Source organism: Phalacrocorax carbo, chromosome 1 (genome assembly GCF_963921805.1).
Source record: "Phalacrocorax carbo chromosome 1, bPhaCar2.1, whole genome shotgun sequence".
Lineage (NCBI taxonomy): Eukaryota > Metazoa > Chordata > Aves > Suliformes > Phalacrocoracidae > Phalacrocorax > Phalacrocorax carbo.
In genome coordinates this window covers 138901-163949 of record NC_087513.1, presented here as the reverse complement: position 1 = coordinate 163949, position 25049 = coordinate 138901, and the positions used below count along the sequence as shown (strand labels likewise).

Below are 25049 nucleotides of genomic sequence, written 5' to 3'. Positions count from 1 at the left end.
CCGCGAGGCCTCTCCCCGCAGAGCCCCGGGACTGGATGCACGGGTGGAGTCCGCAGCCCCCGGGCCCGGGCAATGCCGAGGGCGGTTCTGTAGGAGACCCCTGTTGTTAATAAACCGCCCTCGCCCGCCGCACCCCGGGGCAGGCCCGGATCCCAGGAGGCCGCCTGCACCGAGCACAGCGGCCCGGGAGCCGAGAGGGACCGACACCACCACCAGGTACGAGCCGGCGCGGCTTTCAATTGCCGCCCCGCCACGGACTACAACTCCCGGCATGCCCCGCGGCAGTTCTGGGTCACGTGGCTGTCCGCGCGGGTCAGGTGGTCGCCCGCGGCGGCTTGGCGGAGAGTTGCCGGCCCTGCGCGGCTGGAGCCGTGACGGGGCTGTGGGGGCGCCGCCGCCGCGCCGCACTCGGAGCGGAGCGGAACGGAACGGAACGGAGCGGAACGGAACGGAACGGAACGGAACGCACGGCGGGCGGGCGGCGCTGTACCCCGTGCTGAGCGCTTGTATCGGCGGGCCGCAGGGCCTCCCCGGGCGGCAGCGCCATCGCCATGGGGCCGCGGGGCCGGGGCCTGCCGTGGGCCCTGGTGCTGCTGGCCTTGCGTGGAGCAGCTGGCGCCCCCCCCAGCTTCGTCCTGTTGCTGGCGGACGACTTGGGCTTCGGGGACCTGGGCAGCTACGGGCATCCTTCTTCGGCCACGCCCAACCTGGACCGAATGGCTTCCCGAGGGCTGCGGTTCACCAACTTCTACAGCAGCTCCCCCGTGTGCAGCCCATCCCGGTATGTGCCCCACTGCTCCCGCACCGCTGGCTGGCCACTGCTGCAGGGCCCCGGGGCGGGGACGGAGGAAGCGTCGAGACAGTGCTTGGCACCCAGCTAGGGAGCTGTAGTGCTGGGAGGAACGGGTGGTTGATAAACCTGCCGTGTCTCAGGAGGCCCAAAGGTCCGGCTGTTTTATGAGGGGACTGACTGTGTGTTGCAGCAGGCAGAGGAGGTGGCAGTGGCAGCTGTGAGCCAAGCTGCCAGGTCCTGAGGAATGAGGCACCCTCTGTGGAGACTGAGCACCACAACCTGCGCTGCGTCCAGTGTGATGCCTTTCTCCTCTCTCTCTTTCAACTCTCACCTGTAGGGCTGCCCTGCTGACTGGCCGTTTCCAGATGCGCTCTGGGGTTTACCCCGGTGTGTTCAACCCAGACTCACGGGGAGGCCTGCCACTGTCTGAGGTCACCATTGCAGAGGTGCTGAAGGCTGAGGGCTATGCCACAGCCATGGTTGGCAAGTGGCACCTTGGCTTGGGGATTAATGGCTCCTTCCTGCCCATCCACCAGGGCTTTGACCACTTCTTGGGGGTGCCTTACTCCCATGACCAGGTGAGAGGCCTGTCAAACCCTGAAGGGTCTCCCACTGCTGGCTAGGGAGAGTGGCTGAAAGATGAAGCTTGCTTGAGAGCACATAGGCTGGGTTCATGCTGGGCAGATGGGTGTGGGTGGCTGCAGGCTGGGGAGACAGATGCTGGTGGGGAAGGTCTATCTCTGAGGTGCTCCTATGATAGGGCAGTTTTGTGGAACGTGTGGCAGCTGTGTGTGGAGACATACACTCTTTGTCGAGGGAGGGAGGGTCACCTTCTGGGCGACAAAGAAACATCTGAATTGCTGCCAGGAGAAAATTATGTTGGGGTAGCATGGTCCTTGGACAGTTCTAGGGTGGGCACAGACCCCTGGGCCTCTGGGAGTGGCTGCCCAAAGGGTGCCTGTAGGACCCAGTGGTGGGCTGTTGTGAGACTCTCTGCTCCCTTCCCCTCACTGCTCTGCAACATGGGTAAAGACAAAGTGTTACTTGTTCTCTCCAGGGCCCCTGCCAGAATCTCACCTGCTTCCCACCCGACATCAAGTGTTTTGGGACTTGTGACCAAGGCTTAGTGCCCGTCCCGCTGCTCTGGAACCAGAGCATCGTGCAGCAGCCGGTCTCTTTCCCTGATCTGGTGCCACTCTACAACAAATTCTGCCGGGACTTCATCGCTGACTGTGCCCGACGAGGCCTCCCCTTCCTGCTCTACTATGCCTCCCATGTAGGAGGGGGGGAGGGCTGTTCTGGGCCCAAGGGTGGGGAAGGGACCCTTTGCCCTGCAGGGAGAGCAGGGAGGCATATCAGGTCCTGCAGCCCCAGGACTACGCTGAGCATTCAATACCTGCCCCTGCATGACCTGGGATTGCTGTTCCCACACCCAGGTCTTGTGGCAGCACCATTCTGATGTCCTTGTGCTGCTTCTTTTCTGGAGCTTTGCCTGCTTCTCTGGGCCAGGAGTCCACCTAGGAGAACTTCCCACTCTGCACTACATCCTCTCCTGGGACTCAGCTCCTTTATGCCATTTCTGAGAGATGTTTCTGAAGCTTGGGGACAAGCCTCCTCTCATCTCATGAGTATTGTCACATATCTCCAAGTCCTAGCTGGGGTGCTTACTGTCCCTGGGTGATCTGTCAACCAGATGCAGCTCTGGGAGTTTCTGTAGCAGTCTTATCTGCCCTTTCTGCAGCATACACACTACCCCCAATTTGCAAGCCAGGAATATGCAGGGCAGTCACGGCGTGGACCATTTGGTGATGCACTCTTGGAGTTTGATGGCTCGGTGGGACAGCTGCTGCAGGCACTGCAGGAAAATGGTCTTGCAAACACGACCTTGGTGTTTTTCACCTCTGACAATGGGTGAGTGGGCTCAGCAGGGGGAACTTTGCCTCTGATAAGATTCTGCTGCCATGGTATAGGGGAGCTGGCATGAGGCATTGGTTGGCTGGGGCAAAAAGGACGTGATGGGCATTGGCAGGTGAGACTCCAGTGACCTGAAGTGAGGCAAGAGGTGGACGCTGCTCTGGAGAGGGCCCAGTGCATGATCTGCTCCTTGTTCCCGTGACTCACCTGTGCCCCTCCTCGAGGGCAGAACCCTCACAGGTTCAGGCCATGAGCGTGCAGTAGCCCAAATATACCCTGATTCCTTTCATGTGTGAGTGGCATTGGTCTCTGGTGCCCTGCTTAGGCATCTCACACACCTTAGCTTCTTCACCTGCCCCAGGCCTCCTGCCTCACAAGGCTGAGAAGGATGGCAGTGTCACTTGCTAGCTCCATGTCTCTCTTGTCATGGTCCTGCTGGCAGCTTCAGGGAAGGGGTAGTGTGAACCTGTGAAACTGATGGTAGGTGGTTCTCTCTTACAGCCCTTCCACCATGCGTATGGCACGTGGAGGCAGCTCTGGCCTTCTGAAGTGTGGAAAGGGCACGACATACGAAGGTGGCATGCGGGAACCAGCAGTGGCTTATTGGCCAGGCCGTATCGCTCCAGGTGAGACTTGGCACTGCTTATGCCCTTTGCATGCCAATGCCAGCCAAGACGGGGTGTCATGGCAGCTTGGATGCCCTGGGACAAACAGAGGGTAGGAGAGTAGTGAGAATGGCAGGGGTGGGAGTGGGATCAGGTGCTTGAACCTCTCCTTGTGCCTTGCTGTGGTGGGTGACAGGAGTGACGCATGAGCTGGCAAGCACCCTGGACATCCTGCCAACCCTGACTACCCTGGCTGGAGCAGCTCTTCCCAAAGTTGCCCTGGATGGCTATGACCTGACTCCAGTGCTGTTTGGGTCAGGGAAGGTGAGTGCTGTGGGCTGGTTTGGCTGGCATTGTGCATGAAGGCTGGGTGTGGGGCTGGAGCTGTGTGCCTGATGAATAGAACCAGCAGGGTTCAGAGGGAGATCCATGAGGTGGGACCTTTTGTCTGGCCTGGATCATGCCGTGGAGTTCCTGGGCTTCACCAGGCTGCTCAGCTCTAACACCTGCAACATGTTGCTAAGCCAAACTCTGATGGCTGAAGTGGATGGAAAGAGACCCAGTAGCTTTGAGTAGGGAGCAAACAGGGTGCTGCTGCTCATCAGCTTCCCCCCTCTCTGGCCATGTTCTGGCTGTATCAGGGCTCCTGTGTGACCCTCTGGAGTGTCTGCCTGGTCCGTTCCAGGCTCTTCTTCAGCCCTGTGGCTGCACAGGTGAGCTGTACTCTGCTGCTTCCCACAGAGTCCCCGTCAGATGATGTTCTTCTACCCACCATCTCCTGATCCGCTGCACGGTCCCTTTGCTGTCAGGCTTGGGAAATATAAGGCCCATTACTTCACACAAGGTTAGTGTTGCCTCCTCTCCTCTGTGTGGGCAGCTTTGTTGAGGTTCTGTATGGTTTTGCTGTCTAAAGCTCAAAGAGAAGAAACTGAGCTACACCTGGGGATTTCTTTTGCAGGTTCCTTTCACAGTGATACGACCCCAGACCAGGCCTGCCATGGTCTGACCCCACTGACTCCTCACTTGCCCCCACTGCTCTTTGACCTGGAGTCAGACCCAGCCGAGAACTATGATCTGCTGCAGAGCGGCGCAGGGCCGGAGGTTCTGCAAGTACTGAAGGAGATCAAACTACAGAAAATGCTTTTTGAACAGCGCATGGAGTTTGGGGAGAGCCAGATCAGGAAGGGCAGGGATCCAGCTCTGCAGCCCTGCTGTGTACCAAACTGCACTCCTAAGCCTTCCTGCTGCCACTGCTCCTAGCCTCTTACTGCTCCATCCCCTTCAGTTACTCCACACTGGAACCTTACCCCATACTCACCAGACCTCCCCTGCCCCCAACTAACCAAGCTCAGCCTTAGAGCTACCCTGCAGTGGTGGCTCAGTGATGCCTCTGACTAATGGAGTGCTGGGGTAGCAAACTGTGGGTTTGGGAGATTACCAACCCTGCTAGGAGTGCAGGTCAATGGACCCTGTGCTCTGTGTTGGATGTTCAAGCTGAGGCCTCTTAACAGAAACCCTGACTTGCTCAGGGAGGGACCATGATACAGCATCATTTCCAGAGCCAGAACAGCTCCTTTCAAACCATGATCAAGATGAAGCAAAGGGTATGCTCCCATGTCCAGAGATCCCAACTCAACTGGAGGCATGCTGTGCATCCTGGTGGGAATAGAGCAGGAGCTGCAGCACCATCACTTGTCAGGGGCCAAGAGCACAGCAAGATAAGATTGGGATGGATAGTCCTGGCAGCTTCAGAGACAGGACCTTGTGCAGCTCGTGCAGGGGGGATGTGCCTAGATGGGAAGCAGCTCAAGCACCTCCAAGTCCTTTGTGACTCCAGGAGGTGGAGATGTGGCCAGTGTGGCTAGTGGCACGTGTGGCCCCCTTGTAAGGTCTGTGGCTGCTGGGGATGATCAATCAGGTGGGCTGCAACCACATGCCATCCACATGACTGAAAGGGTCTCTCTTTACTTGCCTGTGAGCTAGTCAAGCTTCACCTTGACTTGTAGGGAATTGCACATGCACACAGCACTCCTACCAGTAGCTGGCCCTAGGCACTCAGTGTTTCCTACTGGGGGACTTAAACCACCCTGACATCTAGAAAAGTAGCATGGCAAGCTGTAGGCGATCAGGAGATTCCTAGAATGGGTTGAGGATAACTTCTTGAGCCAGGTAATAGACAGCCCTACCCAAGAGGATGCGATACTAGACCTGATCGTCACCAATGCAAGCGAGCTCATTGGTGACATGAAGGTTGGAGGCTGCCTGGGCTGCAATGATCACGTATCCCTCAAGAGTTCACGCTCTTGAGGAATATGGGGAAAGTGAGGAGTATAGTCAGGACCCTAAATTTTAAGAAAGCAGACTTCAAGCTCTTCAAGGAGTTAGTCAGCAGGACCCCTGGGAAATGGTCCTCTGGGACAAGGGAGCAGAAGAGAGCTGGCAGATCTCTAAGGCACGTGTTCCGTACAGCACAAGAGCTCTCAATTCCCAGGTGTAAGGAATCAGGCAAGGAAAGAAAGAGTCCAGCATGGCTGAGTTGAGACATGCTGGTCAAACTAAAGAGCAAGAGGGAACTGCACAGGCAGTGGAAGCAGGGACAGGTATCCTGGGAAGAGGATAGGGACACTGCCTGGTTGTGTAGGGATTGGGTCAGGAGGGCCAAGGCGAGTCTGGAGCTGAATTTGGCAAGGGATGCAAAAAATAACAAGAAGGGCTTCTACAGGTACGTCAACCAGAAAAGGAAAGTTAAAGAAAGTGTACCCTCCATAATGAACAAGAATAGTGGCCTAGTATCGAGAGATGAGCAGGCTGAGGTACTCAACAACTTTTTTGCCTCAGTCTTCACTGATAACCTCTCTCCTCACCCCTCCCAAGCTGATGGACCACAAGATGGGGACAAGGGGGGTAAAGCCCCTCCCACTGTAAGGGAAGATCATGTTTGTGACTGCCTGAGGAACCTGGATATACACAAGTCTATGGGACCTGGTGAAATGCATCCCAGAGTCCTGAGGGAACTGGCTGATGTAGTTAAGTCACTCTCCATGACATTTGAAAAGTCATGGCAGTCAGGTGGAGTCCCTGGGGACTGGAAAAAGGGAAACATTGTGCCCATCTTTAAGAAGGGTGGAAAGGAGGACCTGGAGAACTACCATCAAGTCAGCCTCACCTCTGTTCCCAGAAAGATCATGGAACAGATCTTTCTAGAAGCTAGGGCTGCTGTGAGGACCCACTGTGGGCTGATGAGGGACTGTCCGCACATATACTCCGTGCTTGTTTTTCAGGGATCTTGAATGCTGACCATCCAGGGACAGGCCGCTGGCTGGGCACCCGTGACACCCACGATGTACAATGTGCCGTAGTGAGAAGCCATGGGCCAGAGCCTGCAGGTCCCTCTGTAAGCAGAAACTCATCACTGTCCTGCTGAATGGCTCACGGCTGTTCGGGCTGAAGGTCAGCCATCTTCCCTCCCCACAAGGCGTTGGTTGCATGGACAGCAGGGCTAGGAATGCCGCGGGGCATGCATCTGTCCACCCATTTGTGCTTTCACCCCATAGATGAGTTGTGCAAGCAGCCTGGTCAGTGAGGGTGCAGTGGAAGGGAACATAGATCACAGGAGGCTAGAGGTCTTTGGGACAGAAGTTGTCACAGAGTGTCTTCAGCCAGCTACTGGTGGGACCCGTTTGTTTGTACAATGCATGGGTGAGCTTGAAACTGGACTCTTTCTTGACCCAGGAGACACAAATCTAGAAAGACCCAAGGTTTGCACCAATGACTGGGTAAGGTGCTTGACATCCAGCCACAGGTATTGCATGGACATAATTTCCATACTGTTATTTGAGGCATCTATGAACATGCTGTGTTTAAGACTCTGGGGAGTGAAGGTGTGTTTATGTTTCACTAGTAACCATCCAAAACTGATCATCTGGAAAAGCAGAAGACGACTGGATTGTGGTCATGATTATGTAACTGGTACTTATACTGTAACATATACTTGGGTGCTGGTAAAGGCATTGCTCAGTCTATGTCAATCTGGTTTGCCTTTCACATTAATTGTGTAAGTATGTGTGTCTGTGTATGCAGCATAACTCTCTTGAACACATACATGGGAACAGTGGCAGCACCATCCATCAGGCTAGGATAGGACAAGCCTCCTGGGTGTGAGAGTCTACCTGATTCAGCTCTAGTGGACCTGAAAGGAGAAATCCCCCATGTTCAGAAGACTACCAGATCTGGCTGCTCCATAACAGAGTGGGGAAGGAAACCCAGAGAAACCCTGTAGCAGAGATCATGGGGTGGACAGAGAGGCAGCACTGGCTAGGCTGTGAAAGCAATGGGAAGGGCTCACAGTTGGACTTGTGTAGGGTAACTGGACTGCCTTATAACAAAAGTGCGGGAAGAATGCAAGCTCAAAGCTTTATAAAAAAAAATTCTTTAGTGTTTGTTTTCTCCAATAGGTACCATTAAAGCATCTGGGCAGGACCTTTCCCTGCAGGTACAAGAGTGGCTTAGCTCTCCTGGCAAGCTTTGCCTTGAAGAAGCAGCCAGTAACCAGCAACTGTGTGGATACTCTCACCCTTTCCTTGACTGTGATGTGCAGTGGCTGGGGCCAAACCAAGGAAGGTCCTGCCCAGACAGTCTCCCACAAGAAGGGCAGAGGCCCAGCTGCCCATCACCAGAGCTCGCAGGGCACAAGAAAAATCACTTTCCTCTGTGAAGGTCGTCTCTATCTAGCCCCAGAAATCTAGAGCAAAGGGAAAAACTGACTCAGGGTCCAGGGCTTAGGCAGATGGGGGCTTCTCTTCAGGGCAGCTCTCCTCTTTATCCGACAAATTCTCACTCTTCTTCTGCAGGTCAAAGCTCTGGAAAGGAGCAGGACAAAGAACTACTGAGGAGCATGACAGCAAGTTACACTCTGCTGTGGTTCTTTCAAATTCTGTCTAGGGCACTGTGGGCTCTTCAGAGGGTCACCACCTCACCCCTTCCAACCTAGACACCATCAGCACACAAACCCATGGTGTCACCAGCATAAGGCAAATCTTGCCATGCCTGCAAAGTTTCACCTTTTGCCACAGGCTCTGCTTGCCCTGAGGGAAACAAGAGTGGAGCTGCTAATCACTTAGGAGGAGTGCAGTAAGTAGAGCCTTTCTTACCTCCAGTTCTCGCATGACCTCATCCATGAAATCTCCTGAATTCTGTTTGTAAGCAACTGCCAGTTTGATAGCGTCGTTGAAGAGCTGATGAGGAGAATGCTTGTCACTCAAAGTAAGGAGCACTGGGTTTCTGTAACATGGAAACTGTTCCCACATCCCAAGGTAAAAAAAAAAACAAACAAAACTAACCTCTGCAACTGCCTATAGCTACCGGACCTCACAAGTAGTCAAACAGATGTACTAGCCCATTTTCTGCTCTCTGTGCCTACAGCAGTCTCCATGTCCTTGGTCTCTACAGAGGTCTCACGAATGCTGAGCCAAATAGCTATGTTTTACCTTCACTACATTGGTGCCATCTGCAGCAGACACAAAGTAAAAGGGCAAACTGAACTTCCGGGCAAAGTTGAAGCTTTTCTGGGTCACCTTCATATCCGCTGGGGACAAAAAAGGAGAAGTGGTGAGTAAGACATCACTGTAGGCAGAATGCCAACATTTGCAGGAGTGGTGGAACAGATGGAGACCAGGGCCCGATTTAGCTGTCAAGGCCTCCTCACTGTAGTACAAGGCTAGGAGAGTCCTCCCCAAAAGCTAGAGGGTTTTAAAAGCAACAGCACCAGCAAACTGTTGACAAGAAGACACAAAAATAAAAGAGTTCTTGTTGGTTTATCCATGGTGCTCGACTAAATTATAGATTCTGATGTACTACAAATACATAATGGTTTGCAGCTTAGAACATGTCAGTTCACTTTCTGTGTGACAACTATGACTGTTTTCCAGGCACATCCCTGACTTCTGCTGTGTGTCCACATGACTTGAACACCGTTGCCAGTACTGGTCATGCCTCTCCCTCCAGTCTGGCCTTTCTAACCAGAACTTCCCACTGCCCTTATGCCATGTTACCTATATTCCTGTGAGTCAAGGGCACACCCACAGTGTACAAATGACTCAACTGTTACATATATTCACTTAACAGGCAGTTAGGTCCAACTACCCCAACCTCAGTAGGCCAGAGCTTTATTTCACAAATCTACTGCATATTTACAGGATGTGCTGACACAGCAGCAGCAACTCAAAAGTTTTGATAGACAGCCTGTAGGCCAGCACAGGAGGATGATTCCAGATGATCCTCCTTTCCTCCTTTTCTCACAGAAGCAACAGCTGAAGTAGTTCAGACTCCAAATGCTTGCCAGTGAGCGCTGCCCAGGCAGCCGCTCCCTACCTCTTTGCAGGAAGCCGGATCAACTGTTCTGCAGACTGGGCCTGCATTAAGAGCTGTGGGCTGATCATTTCCTAGTGCGCATGGAAGACAGCAAATGAAGGCAAGGCAGGAGACTCTCTTGGAGCAGTGTCCACTCACACATAGAAAACTATGAGCAGGACTCATCTACACAGAGGTTCTGTCTACAACATGGCTGTCAACACCAAGTCCATTTGCCTCAGACTTCCCATATGGTCCGTGCAATCAGCAGATTCAAGGCTGGCTTGACACATCCTACAGGAAAGGCTTTTATTAGGTACAATCAATCATGCCCTAACCACACCACCGAGCCAAATGAACTTCCATAGACTCCAGTGGGAGCCCACACACCTTATTCAGGTGCAGGCACCTATTCATAGCTGCAGTGATTTCTGCCATGAATGTCAGCAAGGAAGCCCATGTCTGACAATGTACCTGACAGAGAATAGCAGGAGGCTGTGGTCCTAAGGGTATGTGTTCTCTAGCTGATGCTGTGCCAAAACCTGATGCAACATGCTCTCTCACAGGATGTAGGAGACAGATCACAACCCAAATGATAGCAATAATGAATGCCTAGCTGGCATTCCTAAGAGGAGGGAATCATCCAGTCATCTGTAGAGGAAGGTGAACAGTTTTGCCAGCAAGTGTACTTACATACTTTAGCACAGAGGAGTCCCACAGAAACCTGCAGACTGAATTAGCAAGACAAAGGCAGTTACTGACTGTATCAGGGGAAGCCTCAAAATAGGTTATGCTCTTTTTCCAGCAAGACATCCTGCAATTTTTGACTAGGTACTGATCCAATCAGCTTTTGGGTTCTTGCTGGATGAAATGGGCAGTGTGGTAAGGACAGAATTGGAAGGGCATCACTTGAATAAACTTTAACTGGATCAAATTTGTATTTTTAATTGCTAGTAAAACAAGGACAAGAACCTACAAGATGGTATGCAAGGTCAGTAGAGAAGCCAGCTATTCGTTTGCTAAAATACAGGCCTGAGGGACTAATACTCAAGAACTCATCTGGACCTAACAGATGAATGACATTCTTTCTCAGCCAGGTCAGAAGAGAATCACATCACAATCCTAAGAGACTGAAAGAAGACATACTCACCATCAATTTTGTTAGCCACCACAATGCAAGGAATCTCTGGGCGGAATTCTCTCAGCTCCTTGTACCAGCTGTTTAAGTTCTTGTAGGTGACCTTCCGCTGCACATCAAACACCTTCCAAAAAAGAACAAGCTAGCATGGGGCCAACAGCAGGACAGCTCCTGATCAACCCACTGCACTAAACACAAGTACAGAATCCAGAATTTCCCCAGGAGGACATCAACAAAGGAAACTGGCCTTCATTAGAAAGGATGAAAGAGAAAAGGAAGAATATCCAGCAAGCCTTGAAACATGCAGCCAGCCCATTTCTTTGCATGATACAGGAAACACTCCCTCATTTTCCTTTACATTCTTATTTTGTACTATGATGAGCACTCTATCATGCATGACAGTGAACAAGCACTGGGAAAGATCTGGGAGGGTCAGATGTGAGGCTTCTCTATTTTAACAATTAAAATATTGATTCAGTTGACTGATGCTCACAAGTGATGAGAAATAGTGGAAAGTTAGAGCAACAGTACAAACCAAGAAACCTAAGCAGTTTGGAAGTCAGGAAACACAACTGATTTGAGCTAATAAATGGGAAGTGCAAAGTATAGGAAAATAGAAAGGCCAGAAGACCAGAGAATGTCTTACGCAGTACCCCTGCAGAACATGTCAGAAGAGTTTTGGACTAAGTAATCCAATAGTCACATCACAGAACAAGAAAGGAATGCCCTCTTCCTTGCATCACCTCTGACAGGACTGCTTCTAAATAAGTACCTTCAGTTGTACATATCACCTTACTGGAAGCACAGTGACAAAAGTAAGGAAAATTAGAAGACAGCAAAGCCAGGGAATACAGTAAGAGTGCTATCAGGAAAGAAAGGAGGGAGTTAAACATACCCAACTACACTGGTTTTATCTGGTGAGAGAAGAAAGAGCAATATAAGAAAGTTTTGTAAACCACTGGAAGAGTCAAGAAATATAAGGCAGCATAATCATAAAAAGTAACATACAGGCCACGTGTCAACTGGGACTGTTATTAGTCAAAATTCCATCAGATCACAGCTGAGACACTACCCTTACCATGATACAAGCATGAGCCTTATGGTAGTAGGATGCATGCATGCTCTGGAACCTCTCCTGTCCAGCTGTGTCCCAGAAATCTGTAAGACACAAAAAACCCCAAGCTTAGAATGACACAACTTTCCAAGTTCTGTTTTCCTCACAACTTAAACCCAGGATGCAAAGCCCAGTCCATCTACTCAGGGTCACAAATTAGGTTTTATCTCACTAATCTGAAACATTCCAGGGCTAAGAGATTATGCAAAACTAGCACCTTTTCTGAGCTAGGATTAGCTATGAGTTGTGCTGACATTGAACATTGCTATATACATATTAGCAAAAGAGAAGTCATCAGTAGACAAGACTTATAAAAGACAGTAAGGCAAAGCTAGTCAATAGTGCAAAGAGTGATAACAACGTATGGTACTTTGTCACTAGATATGACAACAGGAAACAAAATCTAAATGTCTTCAAACAGCTTGATTTCTGACGCAGCGATAAATAGCCAGGTGCCTGCCATAGGAAATGTTTCGCCTCCTTTCACAGACTGTCTAACTCTGCTCTTTCCAGGGGCACAACGTGTTCTAAAATTATGAAGGCTAAGTTAGCCTGAGACAGACTGGTCCCAATTCGTTAAGTGCTTTGTAGACTAGGAATCATGAAGCATACCTGAACAATCATCATCTTTTTCTGCTTGTGTGTCTCAGGTAGAGATCTCCCCTCCTCCTCTTACTAGATTCATAGGTTAATATTTGTGTCTTATTTGTTGTATAAATTTACACAGCTTCAATTAAGAACCACCAGATGTAGTTATACTTTTGTCAGCTAGACCTAAGCATGCCACTCCACCTAAAGCCAAATAAGCCACTTTACCTAGTGTTTACTTGGCATTGCAATTAGTTTCTGACTGGATACTGTATCAGACTTGCAGGAGGGTGACTTCTTAAACTGCCCAAAGTACAGACAAGTACTCATCAGACCACATTTGTGTTCATTTTGAGTAGTTTTGCTTAGCTTCTAAAATTGCCTGATCCTTTTAATGTGCCATTTCAGAATCCTCACTTACAAGGCAAAAAGGTGCCAGTGACCACAGCCTACTGAACATCCCTAAATTAACTTCCCAAACAATGTGGTAGCTGTCATGAGAGAACTTGCCATGGCTTATTGAAAACACTGCTGCTTTTATGACTAAATCCTCCAGATCTTGCCTTTCATAGTCCACGTCACTCCAGAAAATAAGAATTTATCAACTTTAAAATCCTTGGGAAAAATAAGAATCACAGAGTAAATAAATACACCACATTTTAATGCAATCCTAACTCTACCACATGGAATTTGGCAATGGCCACTAAGAATAGCTCAGCAGAGTAAAAATTAAACTAGAAGGGAAGTGGTAATTCCACACAGTTTAAAGTCTTCAGATCAAACTATCTGCCTTTACAAATCACACTTCATGACAAGTCTCTGCAAGGTAGCTTATGTTCATAACAGGTGAAGAGAGAAGACACTATAAGCTCTTGTGTAACATAGGCCAGATGAATTACTTAAACTAGAGCAAGTTACTTAATAAAGTACTAAATCCATGTTAAGAATAAGGCCCTGACATATGAATCCACGCTTCTGCAAGTTGCCTTAATAGGAATTTCTGTAGATTTAGGAGTGAAGTTGAAGCTTGGAATAAAGGAGATATGATGGAGGGAAGGTGGCTTTATTTTTTTTTACTTGTCACGATCCTACTCTGTTACAATTAATTGTCAATAAATTAAATGAATTTCCTCAAGTCAAGTCTGTTTTGCCCATGATGGTAACTGGTAAGTAACCTCCCTGTCCTTACCTCAACCCACAAGCTTTTTCATCATATTTTCTCCCACTGTCCTTTTGAGAAGGGGGAGCGAGAGTGGCTTGGTGGGCACCTGGTGGTCAGCCAAGGTCAACCTACCACAAAGCTCCACCATTTTTCAATGCTTTCACTGAATCACAGAAAGAAGAATTGGACACAGGCTTGCTGCAGTGGCTTTAAAAAGGAGTCTTAGTGTAATGTTTCAAATTTGGGATGGCTATAAAATCTCTGAAATTAATATTGTAGTTTTATATCCAAAGATCACCTTAGCTGTTTGGAATACAGCCCTCTTCAAAGCTCACATTCAGCTAAACACTGTTCATCATCTTTCTTGCCTCCCAGGATGGTTTCTAATTCTTCCTATGAACTTATGTGGAACCATGTTATAAAACATCCCAGTTTACCCGCATTAGTTTACTATTGAAACCATCGTTACTAACCAGGTTAGGAACAATGCAACCAGCAAAATAGGTGGGTGACGGCTGAGCCCAGAGAGTAGTAGTGAATGGAGTCAAATCCAGTTGGTGGCCAGTCACGAGTGGTGTTACCCAGGGCTCAGTGTTGGGGCCGGTCCTGTTCAATATCTTCATTGATGATCTGGATGAGGGGGTCGAGTGCACCCTCAGTAAGTTTGCAGATGACACCAAGCTGGGTGGAAGTGTCGATCTGCTGGAGGGCAGGAAGGCCCTACAGAGGGACCTGGACAGGCTGGATCATTGGGCTGGAGCCAACGGTATGAGATTCAACAAGGCCAAGTACCGGGTCCTGCACTTGGGTCACAACAACCCCATGCAACGCTACAGGCTTGGGGAGGAGTGGCTGGAGAGCTGCTTGGAGGAAAAGGACCTGGGGGCGTTGGTTGACAGCTGGCTGAGCATGAGCTAGCAGTGTGCTCAGGCGGCCAAGGCCAACGGCATCCTGGCTTGTGTCAGGAATAGTGTGGCCAGCAGGAGCAGGGAGGTGATAGTGCCCCTGTACTCGGCACTGGTGAGGCCGCACCTCGAGTACTGTGTTCAGTTTTGGGCCCCTCACTTCAAGAAGGACATTGAGGTGCTGGAGCATGTCCAGAGAAGGGCAACGAAGGTGGTGAAGGGTCTGGAGGACAAGTCTTATGAGGAGTGGCTGAGGGAGCTGGGGGTGTTTAGTCTGGAGAAGAGGAGGCTGAGGGGAGCCCTTATTGCTGTCTACAACTACCTGAAAGGAGGTTGTAGCGAGGCAGGGGTCGGTCTCTTCTCCATAGTAACAAGTGATAGGGCGATAGGAAATGGCCTCAAGCTGTGCCAGGGGAAGGTTAAGTTGGATATTAGGAAAAACTTATTCACTGAAAGGGTTGTTAGGCATTGGAACAGGCTGCCCAGGGAAGTGGTGGAGTCTCCATCCCTGGAGGTATTTAAAAGAAGGGTAGATGTGGTGCTTGAGGATATGGTTTAGTGGTGGACTTGGCAGTGATAGGTTAGCGGTTGGACTCGATGATCTTAAGGGTCTTTTCCAACCTTAACGATTCTATGATTCTATGATACTTCACTATATTACAGATATAAATTAAGAATTGCAGCATTTCCTCACTCAAAGTGATGATGTACACTGATAAGACTGATGAAGAACCATCTTTATCTTTGTATAATGTAGTTCAAACATGAACCAACTGAAAAGAATTCAGAAGAGCCATAAAGAATGACAAGACATCTAGAAAACATGCCCTATGAGAAGAGGCAGAATAAAGTGAGGTTGTTTACCCTGAAAGAGAGAAGAAATAGAATCACAGAATCTCAGAGTCACAGAATGGTTTGGGTTGGAAGGGACCTTTAAAGATCATTTAGTCCAACCCCACTGCCATGGGCAGGGACATCTTTCACTAGATCAAGTTGCTCAAAGCCTTGTCCAACCTGACCTTGAACACTTCCAGGGATGGGGCATCGACCACCTCTCTGGGCAACGTGTGCCAGTGTCTCACTGCCCTCGGTGTAGAACATTTCTTCCTTATGTCCAATCTAAGCCTACCTTCTGTCAGTTTAAAACCATTGCACCTTCTCTTGTCACTGCAGCACTTGGTAAAAAGTCTTTCTCCATCTTTCTTACAAGCCCCCTTTAAGTATTGAAAGGCTGCAGTAGTATCTCCCTGGAGCCTTCTCTTCCCCAGGCTGAACAACCCCAACTCTCTCAGCCTTTCTCCATAGCAGAGGTGTTCAAGCCCTCTGATAATTTTGTGAACCTGCTCTAACAGGTCCATGTCTTGTACTGGGGATCCCAGAGCTGGATGCAGTATTCTGGGTGTGGTCTTGAGCAGAGCAGAGTGGGAGAATTGCCTCCCTTGACCTGCTGGCCATGTTTCTTTTTACGCAGCCCAAGATCAATTGGCTTTCTGGGCTGCAAGCGCACATTGCCAGCTCATGTCCAATTTTTCATTCACCAATAAATGGGTGTTCAAAAAATAAAAGAGTGTACAGTGTTCAAACATGTAGAAAGCTGGTGCAAATAGGAAGGGGAAAAAACACAGAAATAATTGGTTTACCTTGAATAAAGATTTGCATTAAGTATTAAAAAAGAAAGACTTCCAAGCAGTAAGAACCCTGGTATGTTGGAACAGACGGCCTAAGCAGTCTTTGTCCCTGGAAGTCTTTAAATACATAAAATACATATATATGAGTGAAGAGTATTATTAAGTAAAGAGTTTCCACTGTGCAGATGTTCAAGATGACCTCTCACAGTCCCTTTCAGAGCTGCAATACTCTGAAAACACAGAAACTGTAGCGATAAAGGCAGCAGTACAGAATACCAACTCAAACCACAGAATAAGATAATGTTTTTTTTGATCTTCCATCTGTAATACACGTTGAACAACACTCTGCTGTCAGAAGCTAGTTTACATAGGTTAAAGCGATAGTGGCATGAAAAAATAGAAAGTTAGCACTTGTGGTAAAACTGAAATTACAGGATACTTGAGCACATGACTGATAAACAGATGACTGATAAAGCTAGGATGCTTGCAGTCTATCAAAAAAACTAACAAAGGTTGAGATAAAACAGGTGGTATTTTATGATGAGATCATACAGGATGGACATATCCAAAGAAATAATTTAAATATTCTATAAACTTGAAATATAGCAATTAGTACATACACCCAAAGTAATTAACCAATCAAAAACACCCAATAAAAGGATGTCCAATGATAGGAAGGTTGTGTTAAAATATATTTTAAAAACAGCAGGTAAAATAGTAGATCTGCTAAAGTAATCTATGGCATGGATTTTTAGAATTGGTGCTGACAGGCAGCTAATCCCACTGTAGACTATTTTTTAATTAGCATATATTTCTTCTCACTGATTTACTATATTGACAGAGTAAAGGTGTCTGAAGACAGTTTCATACTGCAGCTAAACTGATAAAATACCTAACTCATAAGAAAGAGCAAGCCTGCTCTCTGCTCTTCCTTCCTCTGCCTGTGCGTTCCCACCTGCCCCTTTCACCAGCACTGGCGTGTATGAGCCTCCACGGTGAAATGTTTTAGGAGCTAAATGAGTAGACACCCATTCTCTTATTTTGTGAGGGGTTAATGTGCGTGGTTAGCTCCCTGAACTGGCTTGACAATAGACAGGACTAGGCCCATAAGTGAACACTTGTGCTAGATAGGGCTAAAGGACTGCAACTTTCAGGGACAGCTAAGTTAGCTTCATGATAAAATTTAAATCTTAGTTAGCTTAGTTCCATCATGACGCTGCATCCTTTGACTAACAGCAATGAACACAGCTAAATCGGGATTCTTCCAGCAATTACTTTGGCAGGTATTCGATTCCTTGAAAAAAGCACAGGTGATCTTTGACTTAGATATCCCCTTGCCTGGAAGTCAACTGTAAGATTAGTGGCATAGCTGAAGAACCTAACGACCGAACAGTGGTTTGGCCTTGCAGATGAGGGTAGGGCAGTGGCTATTGTCTACCTTTAGCACGGCTTTCGGCACTGTCTCCCGTGCGAGCCTCACAGAGGCCGCTTCCCTCTGTGCACATCGCCCTGTCCCCGGGGCCCCCGGAACACCTAGCAGGGCACTCCCCACTCACCCACGAGGACCGCCTGCCCGTCCACCCGAGCGCGGTGCTTGTAGAGCGTCAGGGCGAAGGTGGAGAGTTGCTGGGGGCGGCTGCGCCCGTGTTAAGGAGCCGACGGAGGAACACGTCCCCCCACTCCGCAGCGACCGCCGGCGCCGGGCCGGCCCTCGCTCCCCGGGCCGGGCCGAGCCGGGCCGCCCGCTCGCCCCGGCCGAGCCTCCCTCCAGCTCAGGGCGCAGGCCCCGGAGTACGGCCGGGAGCTAAGGGCCGCGGGCAGCGCACCACAAGGATACAAGCCGTCGAGCAGGAACCTCTCCAGCAGCCTGCGGGAAGAGCACCACACAGCCGTTAGGCCGCGGGACCGAGCCACCCCTCCCCTCCCCGCGGCGAACCGGCGGCGTGCTCGCGCGGCCACGCACTTGGACTTGCCCACGGCGCTGTCGCCCAGGCAGATGATCTTCACGGTCTCCTCAGCTCCGGCCGCGGCCTCATCCCGGGCCGGCTCCGCCGCCGCATCCGCCATAGCACCGCCCCTGCGTCGCCGCTGCTACGCGACACGGCGGCCCGCGCCTCCGGCCCCGCCTCCTCTCAGGCCCCGCCCCAGACCCTGCCTCGGGCCCCACGTCAGCCCCGCCTCCTCTCAGGCCCCACCTCATCTCAGGCCACGCCCCAGCCCCGCCTCCTCTCAGGCCCCGCCTCGGGCCCGCCTCGGGCCCCACCTCAGCCCCGCCTCCTCTCAGGCCCCACCTCGGGCCCCGCCTCGGGCCCCACCTCCTCTCAGACCCCTCCTCACGCTCCGCCTCAGGCCCCGCCTTCCCTCAGGCCCCGCCTTGCGACTCGGCCCCGTCCCCGCCTCTTGTCCCACGGCCCCTCTGTGCGTCACCGAGTGTTCTGCCCCGCACTTTCCTCCCTTGCAGTCTGTCACGCGCGCGACGTCCCGCCCACTTGTCGTCACCAGCGCGACACCGCCCGGCGAGGCGGACGCCATGGCGGCTGTGACGCGCTCCGGGCGGCAGCTGCAGCTGACGCTGGCGTTGCTGAAGCCGGACGCTGTGGCCCACCCGCTGGTGCTAGAGGTGAGGGCTGGGAGAACCGGACCGGACCGGACGGCCTCGCCGGCGCCGGACGGCCTCGCCCGGCCTGAGCCGGCCTATCGGTCCGGCCCGGGGCGTCCTGGCGGTGCGTGTCGCCCGCCCAGCCGCTGCGCCTCTGCCCGCAGGCCGTGCACGAAACCATCCTCAGCAACCGGTTCCTCATCGTGCGCGCCAAGAAGCTGCGCTGCGGACGGGAGGAGAGCCGCCGCTTCTACCGGGAGCACGCGGGTAGGCGGGCCGGGGCTCCCGGGCGGGCGAGGCCGCCGCTGCCACCAGGAGCACACCGGCCGGCGCTGCGGGTGGACGAGCTTGGCCGCCGGGCGGGGCCGGTGCCGGCGGAACTGGGCTGTGTGACTCGGCCGTCTTTCTCCCGCAGGGCGGTTCTTCTACCAGCGGCTGGTGGAGTTCATGGCCAGGTACCTGCTGTGCCTGCAGCCGGGCTGTGCAGGAAACTCGCTTTGCTTTGCAGGTGGATCCTTGTCTTGCCTGAGCAACACTTCTGCATCTGGATGGGTCCACCTGGGTGTGGGAAGCGTCTCATCAGGAGTTGGTGCTTATGGTGTACCGAGGGGAATGCTCTGGGCTTGGGGGTGGAGAAATGTTGGGAACTGATTCTGCTGTGACAACAGTAGTGCTTGGTGGCGTGGCATCCCCAAAGGTTGTGGGTTCCGTCACTTAGGAAGAGGTCATTTGTGCAAATGTTTTGATGCTTTGCTTCTGAGCCATGGTCTCAGTGTCTAGTGACATGGTAGGTCCGTATCTCCTCCCAGAAAGCACTGCATGACAGCTGCACCTCCTTGCTTCTTTGCACTTGCTGTATCTATAAGAATGAAGGAGCTATGCCCTTTTGTAACCTTATCTACTTCTGCTCTTTCCTGGTCATTTTCTCAGTGGTCCCATGTGGGCTTATATCTTGGCCCATGAGAATGCTGTCACCCTCTGGAGATCCCTGATGGGACCCACCAAAGTATTCCGAGCACGAAACAATGTCCCGGACTCCATTCGAGGAGCTTATGGCCTCACTGACACCAGGAATACCACTCATGGCTCAGGTAGACCTGTCCTTCTTGACTCCGTATTGGGCAAAGACTGGAGCTCAGGGGGGTGTGAATGATGGTATTTTGCCTGCATGTGCGCGCTTTCCATTCTGGGAGTCAAACTTAATGGCTTGCTTACTTCTGCAGACTCCACTCACACCTGTCCCGGTGCAGTCGAGCCTGATGCTTTTCTTTAGGCCTTCTGCCCTTCCGTTTGAAACATAACACATACTTGTGGTGCCAGACTAGTATCTCTCACCTTTTCCTCTGTTTTCTAACAGATTCACCAGCATCAGCCAGCAGAGAAATTGCCTTTTTCTTCCCAGAGTTCAATGAACAGCTCTGGTACCAGCAGGAAGAGCCACGTCTGCGCTGTGGGCAGGTGTATTACAACGCAGAGGAGCGTGTCCACTGTGTGTTCAGGGATGAAGAAGCAGAGTTGACCTGAGTTGCCTGGGGGTATGGTTTGCTGAGCTGGAAGTAGCTGCTAGGCACGCTGTTTGGGGTCAGCCCCATAACAAGACATAAAGCCATGGCATGTTTTAAGGAGTGTAGTGGTGGGAGAGACCTAACGCACATTATGTTGTGCTACCTGGGATTATGTTGTTCATGCAGCATACAAGTACCGGGGCATTTTAGGAAAAACTTCTCAAGTAGCAGTACTCCCAACCTGATATCAAGGTCTAGCTGTGCAGTTCACTTTTTCCTCATGTTTGTTTGGATATGAGCAGTTCAGGTGAGTTCATCAAAGGGCTAGGTGGAAAGGGGGTTGCTAGTTCCAGTTAGGATGATAGGTTTTGCTGATAGTAGGCCTCAGATGGTTGATATTTGCTCTGTTCCCACAGTCCATTAAGGAGAAAAGAAGGGGAAAGAATACAAAAAAATGCAGTGGTAAGCAGGGCAATATTAACTCTCCTGTCCTTGCTTTCCTGCTGAGAAACAAGGTTGTCTTCAGTTTTGTATCATGGTTTGTATCTTAAGGATCTGGTGGAGGGTGCAGTTAGAAGCCATTCTCAAGAGGAAAGCAGCATATCCTGTTGGTTCAGTTTGGTCTGGGCTGACAGAAGTTCTAGGGGAAGTTGCAGAAAGGTGTGCAGTAGTCCAGTGCCTGTGAGGGATCTTTTGTCTTGTGCTTTTAGATTGCCTGGGGCATGAGATCAGTAGTTCTGATTAAACTCGATAGTGGCTATTAGACCTATGGATTTCTTGAATCCATAATAAAAGGCCAGCGAAGTTAATTTGAATGTTGGTATGCAGAGACTAGAATTTCTGGCAGGAGCTCTTTACATTAAGCCTTGTAACAAAATGCCTAATGGCAACTCAAAGACTTCATTGCCTATAGACTTACTGGGCGTTGAAGCACTGAATTCCATATCCTTTGTAAATTTTTATGGATGAAGTAGTTTAATTCAAAAAACATATATACATGGAACTTTGGGACACGGTTTAGGAAGCAGATGGTGTTGGGTTGATGGTTGGACTTGAAGATCTTAGAGGTCTTTTCCAACCTCGATGATTCTATGATTATCCAGAAAATTGATGAAGTTGTTATATGGTGGTGCATGAGGACTTGGTTTTAAGGTGCAATGCAAGGTTCTGACATGCTTATTTATGTTTTCCTGTTTGATGCATATTGAGATCTGTTCCTGTATGAGTTTTTAATCTGTTTAAGCTGTCCCCCTAATAGCTTCTTACAATGCTGATTTTCTTAATTAAGGTGTTGCGTTGTACTGAGTGAATTTCTTTCGGATAATTTCAAATACACTGTATTGGTGAAGGTACCTTTTGTAATGTACTTGGGACAAGAAGTTTGTTAGCTTGTCTCCCTTTTCTGAAGTTATTCATTGATACTAGTCACTAAAGCTGCTGACTGAGCTGTTGATTGAGTCACAAATTTACTAGTGCATTATTGTATCACAGGTCAAAGGCAAGCTACTCTTTGACTAGTTCAAGACATTGATGTGAAACATTGGGCGTTTGATTGAAAAATGTTTAATTGTAGGAAGTGCTGTGTAGAGCTTCCTTGATTAAATACCTCGACATTTTTGTTCCTTCCTTACTTTTATGAGAGATTAAATGCAGTCATTGTTTTGTTCCAGGTACAGATCAAAAGGATCTGCGGAATATTTCTGCATTTTTGCATTGCTGCTTTTATTTTCACCAGCAGTATCCAATGGTGGATCTGCTCATGATCAAGTATGTGTTTATACAGGTCTGAAATCTTGCTGTCCTTAATGCTGCTGTCAATTGCTATTTTACTGATTTCCTGAGTTTCTCTTAAGTTACGTGTGTTTTTCTTGTCACTATTAACCCTTCTACTTTTATTATCCTTCTTCTTTATATTGTGCTTTCTTTTTTGCATATTAATTTGGGATGTTATTCAATCATAATTTCTAGCTTACACCTCTTATTTTAAATGCTTTTTTTTTTTTAGTCACTTGCCATTATTACATTTTGGGAAACTGACCCTTTTAAAACTTCAAGTACAAATAATCCTGGCTTAGTAGCCTAGTAGCATAGATCACAATCACCATTACTTAGATAGCTATCTGTTGTTATGTCCATATTAACATTTCTTTGGTCCACCAAGACTACCTGAGTAGAGGTTGGCAAAACTGTGCAGTCCCATTTCCCTAGACAGAGTGTTTATTTTGCATATCTAAAGATGTTCTTGGAACTTTATCAGGAGATTTAATACTGAAATATTTGGTGTTAGATGTAGGAGATAGTGTCAAAAATTATTTTAATATCAAAGGAAGCCTTTGGATTTATGAGATGATAACAGATACTCTCTGTTTTGAGGACTCTTATGAAAGTCTTTATTTTCCCCTTCCTTGTAAATGCTGAATAGATTTTTTTTTTACTTTTCTAGAGATGTTTAGCATCTGTTTTGTATACCCCCTGGTGCCTCTTGGTCCTATGGTGAATCACTTTTGCCTGTGTAAATTCCAATGTCTTTAACTGAAAATAACCTCCTGTACCCTTTCTCACTTTCTTCTTCTTGCTGCCCCTTCCCTGTCCCTAATCTGTCCTTACAGAACAAATTGAAACCTCTGATTTTTTTTAACACCTGAGTCAAAACCATTCTTAAGAAATCTTGGCTATGCCTAGCATGTGCAATTTCTTTTCTTTCATAAAGATATTTGGTTGCTTTATTTGAGCCCCAAACATGATGTTGTAAACCAATAAAGGCAAATTATCTGAATACTGGTTTAGCTTCAATTTGTAATGTCTGATGCTGCAACAATCTCATGCACAGTAGACATTTGTATTTTGGTTGTTGTCCTCTTACTAATGCTTAATGCCTTCTGCCTGCTGTTTATTCGCACAGAGCATGGTAGCTGAACGAGGGATGAATGATGAATCTGAATGAAGTGACTGAAGGATCTTAAACCATACAGTTTCTGCTTTCTAGAGGAAGTGCTCCAGTATTTCACAGCAATGCTATAGTCCTGTTAACATAATTTAGCCTCCCAATTGCTTAGCTTCCAGACCTCTCCTTGTGCTCAGGAGATGGGACAGATTTCTGAAGAATTTCTCTAGAACATCTTTTCCCTAGAAAAGATAAACACAGTCCCATTTTAAATTTAAGTACTCACCTTCAGCAGCAGCTTGCATAACTGACTACTTCCCCCTGCATACCCCCGGGTGTTGTGTGAAAATATGGAAGACAGATTTTGTTTATCTGGGATATTTTGGAAGGAAGGGGAGCAAATAAAGAGGAAATTTGGCTAATGAAAGTACTAAATAGTCAGTGGGGAACTTAATGTGAAGGTGTTTGAATGCAAGGGCAGTCCAAGTCCTGGACATGTTAGTAACTGGGATCAGGATCTGATAAAGAGAAATGAAAACTGTTTCTGCCTGGAATCTACCAGGGCTTTGAACTGTGTATCATGTAGTTGTGGTTGTCTTGCTTCTGGACCTAAGCAAGCCCATGAAGCAAGTGTAGATAACTAGGTAGGCATGAGTACAGTCTGTCATGTGGGTTTTTTTTTTTGTTGTTGGTTGGTTGGTTTTGCCTGTACTTTTACCTTGTCAAGCCCAAGATTAAGTTTGGTTAACAAGTCCAAATCTAGCCCCTACTTGACCTGTCTTGGGCATAAGGTAGGAGATTGTTCATTTTCTGTGATATGGAGAAAATAGTTATGGTCTATTTTTTTCTGCAGTTTGATGTTCCTCTTGCTCTTTGGTCTTCCTGTTCTGTATATACAGAGTTTAGGTTCATGAGGACTGAAATTCTTGGAGCTGATGGAAAGCTTTGGGCTGAATTCATAATAAACCAGGATATTTATGGGCCACGATGCAAGTACAGACAGACTGTGAAGTATAGTGGTGTCTCCTGCCATTACGCTTTTTCCATTACTGAGAATGGAGCTGCATGTTATTTTTTTTCAATGGTGAATTGGTCCTCTTGCAAAAGAGACTTGCTTTAGAGTCAGTCCTGTGACACAGGTAATACAAATGTTGCAGCAATCATCCGTCTTGGGATTTTGCTGCCGGAAAACTTATACCACCGTGTAGAGGGAGGCATTTACAAGCAGCAGGTGAAGGGCAAGCATGGCAGCTGCAGGTGCAGTTTGGTGCAGTCACCTCAAGTTTCATGTAGCTGTTGTGTACTGCAGGTGTCTCAGATGCAACAGCAGATTCTGGAGAATCCTTGCACCAGCAGCTTCTTAGTGGCATATTTTTCTTCAGCAGATAGATCCATAGTCACAGTATTGATATAGGAAATAGCATGACCAACAAATGCAGTCCAAGGGTTCACTTACTATTGTTTTGAATCTGCTGGTACTGTCCACCTCTGCAACCTCCCATGGCAGCCAATTTCAAAAGTCCATTGCCTGCAGCATGGGAAAAAAAATGCTTATTTTTGTCTGTTTTAATCTGATCTGCCACTATTTCCATAGAGTGTCCCCTCTTCCTAGTGCTGCTGGATTTCATGGAATCATAGAATAGTTTGGGTTGGAAGGGACCTTTAAAGGTCATCTAGCCCAAACCCTGCCCACCCGCCCTGCAATAAGCAGGGACATCTTCAGCTAGGTCGGGTTGCTCAGAGCCCTGTCCAACCTGACCTTGAATGTTTCCAGGGATGGGGCATCGACCACCTCTCTGGGCCACCTGTTCCTGATTTGGGGAATAACAGTACTGTGTTCATCGTAACCACTGCCTTTGTTATTGA

At 49.0% G+C, this 25049-nt stretch overlaps 3 protein-coding genes across 4 annotated transcripts; 2 read left to right on the top strand and 1 right to left on the bottom strand.

The window, feature by feature from the left end:
* Positions 1-450: 450 nt before the first annotated feature.
* Positions 451-7181, top strand: ARSA (arylsulfatase A). Its single transcript, XM_064441008.1, has 8 exons — positions 451-781; positions 1131-1371; positions 1851-2069; positions 2535-2704; positions 3209-3333; positions 3509-3636; positions 4054-4156; positions 4271-7181. Exons 1-8 carry the CDS (start codon positions 552-554, stop codon positions 4570-4572), a joined length of 1518 nt encoding a protein of 505 aa, XP_064297078.1. The 5' UTR covers positions 451-551; the 3' UTR covers positions 4573-7181.
* Positions 7182-7718: 537 nt separating this feature from the next.
* Positions 7719-18324, bottom strand: LOC104048354 (rab-like protein 2A). 2 transcript variants are annotated; one of them, XM_064441020.1, is made up of 8 exons: positions 18159-18324; positions 18033-18062; positions 17752-17831; positions 11877-11956; positions 10811-10922; positions 8799-8896; positions 8463-8546; positions 7719-8171 (listed from the first exon to the last, which is right to left on the bottom strand). In XM_064441020.1, exons 1-8 carry the CDS (start codon positions 18260-18262, stop codon positions 8091-8093), a joined length of 669 nt encoding a protein of 222 aa, XP_064297090.1. In that variant the 5' UTR covers positions 18263-18324; the 3' UTR covers positions 7719-8090. The 2 variants fall into 2 exon arrangements, with proteins under 2 accessions (XP_064297090.1, XP_064297100.1); XM_064441030.1 differs by lacking the exons at positions 17752-17831; positions 18033-18062 and having other exon boundaries at positions 18159-18225.
* Positions 18325-18675: 351 nt separating this feature from the next.
* On the top strand, positions 18676-23075 carry NME6 (NME/NM23 nucleoside diphosphate kinase 6). The gene is made up of 6 exons (XM_064440993.1): positions 18676-18815; positions 18959-19061; positions 19210-19249; positions 19725-19885; positions 20152-20329; positions 21970-23075. Exons 1-5 carry the CDS (start codon positions 18726-18728, stop codon positions 20316-20318), a joined length of 561 nt encoding a protein of 186 aa, XP_064297063.1. The 5' UTR covers positions 18676-18725; the 3' UTR covers positions 20319-20329; positions 21970-23075.
* The last annotated feature ends 1974 nt before the right edge of the window (positions 23076-25049 follow it).